We start from the raw sequence: 7,203 nt of genomic DNA on the forward strand, positions 1-7,203 counted from the left end.
TGCTTTGGGCAGAATATTAAAGGATCCAAGAAGCATTTAAAAAGATGGAAGAAATATACAGTCACTGTACCAACAGAAATAGACTGAGAAAGAAAAAAGAAAAGGCATCCAGGCCAGTAAAGAGATGGTTAAACTGTTATATTCAGATGATATGATACACTAAAAAACCCCAAGGACTCAATAAAAAACTATTAGAGCTAGTAGATCAATTTAGCAGATTGACAGGACACAAGATCAATATACAAAAATCAGTGGGATTCCTCTACAGTAACAAAAAGAACTCAGAGAAGGAAACCAAGAAAGCAATATCATTTACAATAGCCAATCACAAATTGAGATATATGGAAGTGAACCTAACTTGAGACACAAAAGATCTATACAAAGAAAACTACGGAACATTTTTTGTGAGACACAATAAAAGACCTAAATAAATGGTAAAATGTTCCCTGTTCATGGATAGAAAGACTCAATAATGTGAAAATGACAGGCCTACCAAAATCAATCTACATGTTCATTGTAATCCAGATACCAAATTCATTTTTCAGGGAAATTGTTAAGTTTATTTGGATAGGAAAGAGACCCCAAGTAAGCAAAACTCTTCTGAAAAAACAAAAATGAAGTGGGAAGCATAGCACTCCCTGACCTCAAACCTTACTACACAGCAATAGTAACCAAAACAGCATGGTACTGCTACAATGACAGGCACATAGACCAATGCAACAGAATTGAGAACCAGAAATTGACCTATCTATCTATGGTCAACTGATATTTGACAAGGAAATAAAACCCTATCAAATGGGGAAATTGCAACCTCTTCAACAAATGGTGCTAGAAAACTGGACTGCTAACTGCAGAAAACTGAAACAGGACTAACATTTCACAAAATACACAAAAATCAACTCAAGAGATCAAATCAGAGACCCTCTGAATGAAACCCAAAACCATAAAGCTTGTAACAGCCTTAATAATTCTTGTGCTCCCACTCCAACACTGAGTAAGAAATATTCAAGAATCCCACTATTGTCAGAGCGTACTGACTAATGGTATCTGATACACCCCATCCATGAGGCTGGTCAACGAGTTTAAGTAATAATAGCTCCTCCCCTCACTCTCAAAGGTATCCTGATTTGGACAATAAATTACCTACTCACTCTAACAATGTCTAAAAATTGTTCAACTAACTGTCCCTCTCCCCTCTTAGTAAATTTTATGACATAAAAAAGTTATTTTATTCAGGTCTGGCAGAGATAATACTATTTTTTTTTAATATAAACTTGGGTTTTTTACTGGTATACTTAAAGTCCGTATTCACTGTTTTTCACACTGGACCTTTCCCATTTTCTTAACCCACTCCTCAACTCATCCATCAAATTGTGTGACCCAATGATTATGCCTCCCATTCATCCTCACCCCTGTACTTCTTCCTCCCCCCTTACACGTTTTACTAGTTATCTATTTCTACAATAATACAGGAAATACTATATTTTTGTTAAATACATGGATGTACTTATATACTGGAAAGTATGCACTATTATTAGCATATTTATTTGGTTCCCTTAATTACCACTCACTGAAAAAAAACATGCCCTAAAGACATTTCAATGAGCATATATTTCACCAAATTATTTTAAATACAATATTGAAGAAAATTTGAGGTCTTCCAATTTTAACTTCAAAATACACAGTGTCAACCCCCGTATATTCACTTCTAGCTGCTTCTCTATTAGCGAAGACACATTTGACAGGAACCAGTCATGTTCCTACCCTTGGCCTGTGGCCAGAGGCACATGGACACAGAGAGTAGTTAGTCATCATGAATACAGTCAACAGTTAGGTACTTGTTTTTCTTACTATCAAGCAAAAGGTCCATTTGCCAAGCACTCTTGGCATCAGATACATCAGGCTTTATTAAGTAAAGACAAAAACACTAAAAAAAAATCCCTAAAGATGCTTACATCAGACATCATTGGTTCCTCAAGCTCTTCCACTCGGCTCAAGTTAGGTGCTCCATAGCGGTCACTAATTTCAGCTAATGTTTTGCCCAAGTCTGCTGCTCTTGTTTCCTATAATATTAATTTAATATTTACTTTTAAATTAAATTTAAAATTATTCCACTATTTTCTCATTTTTATAAAATCTTCTGAATTATAATTAACTTCAGCACTATTATTGAAATTAACTGATGTTAAGAGAATTACAGGATCACATTAAATAATAATTAAAAATTAAATTAAAAATAATTGGGAAATTTGTGTGTATACGTAATTGTTGTGGCCAAGGTCTCTGGACTTTCTGGCTTTTAAAACTATCACAAGCTGAATACTTGGTTTTTATACACTTCGATAAGATTTTTTGGCACAATATCTGTAACTTGTTATTGTTGTTATGTGCTGTCAATTCACTTGCAAGTCATAGCAACCCTATGTACAACACATCTGAACACTCTCTATCTTGAGCCAACCTCATCATTAACGACACACCTATCCCCATTACCCTATTCACTAGGTCAATCAATCTCATCTAGGGTTATCCTCTCTTGCACTGTCATTTTTCCCTCCCAATCATTATGTCCTTCTCAGAGGACTGGTCCCTCTTGGCAACATGACCAAAGTATGTGAGACCAAGCTTCAAAGGAAAAAGTTGATTTCACTCTCTCCAAGACAAACCTCTTTACTCTCTTACCATCCCATGCATAGTATATGTTCAATACTCTTCTTTAATACTCTAATAACTCAAAGGCACCAATTCTTCTGTCATTCTTAGTCATTATCCAGCTCTCTGGTACATGGGACTAATTGCAAGGACTATTGCCTGGATCAAGTGCACCTTTGTCTCTAGACTGACATCATTGCTCTTCCTTCAGTACTCTGGAAAGGTCCCTGACAGCAGATTTTCCCAATGCAATACGTCTTTTGATTTCCTGGCTGCTGGTACCAAGAGTTTGGGTTGTGGAACAAAGCAGCTGAAGCTGTTAACAATTTTAATCTCTTCTCCATCTATCATGATGCTGCCAATTGGACCAGTGGGAAGAAACTTTGTTGTCTTGATGTTGAGCTTTGATCCATATTGAAGGCTGCAGTCTTTGACTTTCTGCAACAGATGTCCCAGGCCCTTTTCAGATTCAGCAAGCAGGGTTGTATCATCTGTATAAAGGAGGTTATTGATGAATTTTCCTCCAGTCTTGATGCCACATTCCTCTTCATAAAGTCCAGCCTCCTGGATAATCTGATCTACATATGGATTGAAAAGGTCGGATGCATCCCTGGCATCCACCTTTCCTAATTGCGAACCATGCAGTGTGCTCTTGTTCTGGCCCCAGATTGGGCCTGAAGTGGGGTGGGTGGGAAGAGACAGATTTCAAAGCAGGAGTGGCATCCACTTCCTAAACAACATGTATCTGAAAACTATGAACTTCGATAAATGACGATATAGAAAGGTTTCAAGCCTTTTGTTCATAGGGTCACTATGAGTCATGCTCAACGTTATGACAATCAACAACAATGCAAATTTATCCATTAATTCACCAAAGTTAATTTCCAGGATGTCACATTTCACAAAACACAGAATAACTTTTTCTTCTTACCTCTGAATTTGAAAGATCTTCACTCTTCATATTTTCCAAATTCATTCTCATTTTCTATAATACACAGAAGTAAGGAAAATATTTTGAACATGTTTTAAATATTTATTCCACATTTAATTCTCTTTTTAGCCTTTGTATATCTACACAATCTGTAATTAATTTAATAGTTAAAAATGCTATTATTTATTAAAGAGTTATATTAGGATATGTTGTTGTAACATATTAGGATATGTTGTTGTGTTGTATGCCTCAAGTCACTTTCAACTCACTGTAACCCGAGGCAAAATAGCTCTAAAACTTTGAGCCAAATTCACCATCTCTGAGATCACTACTCCCATTACTCATTTACGGAGTCAATCCATCTGATCCTTTGTTGCACTGTCTCTCCATCCATCCAAGCAGGATTTCCTTCTCCAAGGACTGGTCCCTCTTAGCCGTATGCACAAAGTGTGTCAAGTGGAGCTTAAAAATCCCTTTCTACAAGGACCAACTTGATTTCACCCTCTCCAGGACAAACCTGTTAGTTCTCTTAGTACTCTTCTCTAGCACAACACCTCAAAGGCATTCATTCTTTTTCTGTCATCCTTAGTCATTCATTGTCCAAATCTATAATGCACAGCACGAAATTGAGAAGACCATAGCATGAATCAGATGCACCTTAATCTCTAGCCTGGCATCATCACTCTTCAGTACTCTGGAAAGGTCCCTGACAGCATATTTTCCTAATACAAATAATCTTTTGATTTCCTGACTCCTGGTTCCAGGAGTGTTGACTGTGGAGCCAAACAAGTTGCAATTGTTAACAATCTCAATCTCTTCTCCAGCTATCATGGCACTACCAATTTGCACCGTGGTGAGAATCTTTGTCTTCTTGAAATTGAGTTTCAACCTATATTGAAGACTGCAGTCCTTAACTTTTTGTAGCAAATGCTTCAAGTCATCTTCAGTTTTGGCAAGCAAGGTTGTGCCATCTGCTAGGTTGTTGTTGATGAGTCTTCCTCCAATCCTGATGCCACATTCTTCCTCATAAAGTCCAACCTCCCTAATGATGTGTTCCACATATAGATTGAAATGGTATGGTGACAAGACACATCCTTGATGCACTTTTTTTCCTGAGTTTTTAATATATTCGGATATTAGAACACACATTACACAAAACCTTAGTCCTTGTTTATGTAATAGTCAATCATAGCAAAAGAAAACTGCATTTCAGTCAGATAAGCATTTAAATATTGACTACAAGAAGATGAGTTGAAAGAGTCTTCTTGTTCCAATGAGATGATTCTTCTCAGTCATTAACAATTTTAATAAGAATTATAATATTCATTTTAAAAGTTAATTTTCTATACTGTTAGACATACTTTACATTAAGTTCATTTTGAAAAAAAGAAAAATTAAACTAATATAATTACTTTTTCCTTATTTCTCTGTTTCAAACATATGGTGCCACCCACAACGAGTTTACAATATACTGTAGTATCTATCATTCTTGCTAATTTCTATTTATTAGATAAGTTTATCCAAATATATATCTCCATGACAAGATATAATGATGTAGAAACATTAATGTGTATTAAAAACCTTCAGGAGAAGCTCCTAAGAAGGAAATTCACTTGGGTTATTCTGCTGAAACAATTATTGGATAAGTCCCTTCAATGTGGCAGTCTATCTACCTTGAAAAAGAGAAACAACAATAGGGGTATTTCAAGAAAGAAAAGACAAATCCAAAAGAGACTATTCTAAGGAAATGCTGCAACTATGGAATCTGATCCCTTTGAAGAAATATCCTCAGCAAAGAACACAAAAAAAGTAAAAATGCTCGGTATGTGTATAGGAGTTCCCAAGACCATCCCTAGGTTTGGAAGAATTCATAGACCTCACCATACAATTATATTATTATTGTTATATGCAATCAAGTCGTTTGTGACTCATAGCAACCCTATGTACAATAGCCCTGAACCCTGCTCTATCATGTGCCAATATTATTGTCTCTGAAACACCTACTCTCATTACCTCAGCCACTGAATCAATCTCATTGAGGGTCTCCCTCTCTCGTGCTGTTTCTTCGCCGTTTCCAAGTATTATTGTCCCTCTTCAAGGACTGGTTCCTCCTTGCAATATATCCAAACTATTTCAGATGAAGCCTTAGAATCCTTGCCTTCAAAAAGCAGCCTGGTTTCACCCTCTCTAGGATGAACCTTTTTGTTCCGCTGGCAATCTATGGTATATGTTATAGTCTTCTCCAGCACCACAACTCAGAGACATTAATTCTCTATCATCCCTAGTCATTGTCCAGCTTTCTGGTGCATAGCAAGTAATTGCAAAGACTATGGCCTGCTTAGTCTTCAGACTGACATTGTTGCTCTTCTGACATTGTAGAGCCAAACAAACTGAAGCTGTTAGCAATCTCAATATCTCAATCTCTGCCACATTCCTCTTCATACTGCAATACCTTTTAAAAATATTTTTATTGTACAATTATTATATACAGTAAAAATGTTTGGTATGTGCACAGGAGTTCCTGAGACCACCTTTTGGTTTGGAAAAATTTCTAGAAGTTATTATCTACTTATACTTTTATGATACAAGTATAGGCTTTATGAGGAGGAATGTGGCATCAAGATTGGAGGAAGACTCATCAACAACCGACATTATGCAAATGACACAACCATGCTTGCTGAAAGTAAAGAGGACCTTAAGCTCTTACTGCAGAAAGTCAAAGACTGCAATCTTCAATATGGATTGAAGATCAACATCAAGAAGACAAGGATTCTCACACAGGGCCAATTGGCAGTACCATGATGGATGAAGAAGACATTGAGGTTCTTAATAATTACAGTTTGCTTGGCTCCACAATCCACATTCTTGGCACCAACAGCCAAGAAATTGAAAGATGAATTGCATTAGGTAAATCTGATGTCAAGGACCTTTCCAGAGTACTGAGAAGCAATGATGTCATTCTAGAGACTAAGGTGAGCCTGATCCAGGCTGTGGTCTTCACAATTACATGAGAGAGCTGGACAATGACTAGGATAACAGAAAAATAATTGATGCCTTTGGGTTGCGGCTTTGGAGAAGAGTCTTGAACATACCATGGACCACCAAGAAAACAAATAAGTCTGTCTTGGAGAGGGTGAAACCAAGTTTCTCTTTGGAGGCTAGAACTCTGAAGCTCCACCTCACATACTTTAGGCATGTGGCCAGGAGGCACTGAACTTTAAAGAAGGACATCATGCTCAAAAGGGTGTCGAAACAGCTCAAGAGAGGAAGACACTGATGTGTTGATATAGTAACTAGGACAATGAAGATAGGTGTGTCAGAGTCAGTGAGACTAGCTCAGGACAGGGCAGGCTTCAGAGCTGTTGTACATAGAGTCATTATGAGTCGCAGGTGAGTCGACAGCACATAACAACAGCAGCTTTTTTTATTGGGAAAAATATTGCGGGTACAACGAGGTGAGGGTTGGGGGCAGAAGGGTGAGGATGGGTCAGGATGCAGTTGCAGAGCTGCACAGTTTGGTCGGTGGGGGGAGCAGGTGAAGGAAATGATGAGGGTCCAGTGGGGACCAGATGCTACAGAGGACTGACAAGCATTTTCCAATAGGTATTAAACCAACTGTC

General features: G+C 37.5%; 1 protein-coding gene across 1 annotated transcript in view; it reads right to left on the reverse strand.

Annotated features, from left to right (window-relative positions):
• Nucleotides 1–1,898: 1,898 nt before the first annotated feature.
• Nucleotides 1,899–7,203, reverse strand: part of DYDC1 (DPY30 domain containing 1) — a 40,322-nt gene continuing 35,017 nt past the window's right edge. Inside the window, exons 4-5 of the mRNA XM_006903216.1 lie at nt 3,584–3,637; nt 1,899–2,063 (exon numbers count right to left, since the gene is read on the reverse strand). Coding sequence (XP_006903278.1) covers nt 1,899–2,063; nt 3,584–3,637 — 219 coding nt within the window. The remainder of the gene's footprint in view (nt 2,064–3,583; nt 3,638–7,203) is intronic.

The sequence above is a fragment of the Elephantulus edwardii genome, unplaced genomic scaffold (assembly GCF_000299155.1).
Source record: "Elephantulus edwardii isolate Elephantulus edwardi_28Jun2011 unplaced genomic scaffold, EleEdw1.0 scaffold00540, whole genome shotgun sequence".
In the NCBI taxonomy this organism is placed as follows: domain Eukaryota; kingdom Metazoa; phylum Chordata; class Mammalia; order Macroscelidea; family Macroscelididae; genus Elephantulus; species Elephantulus edwardii.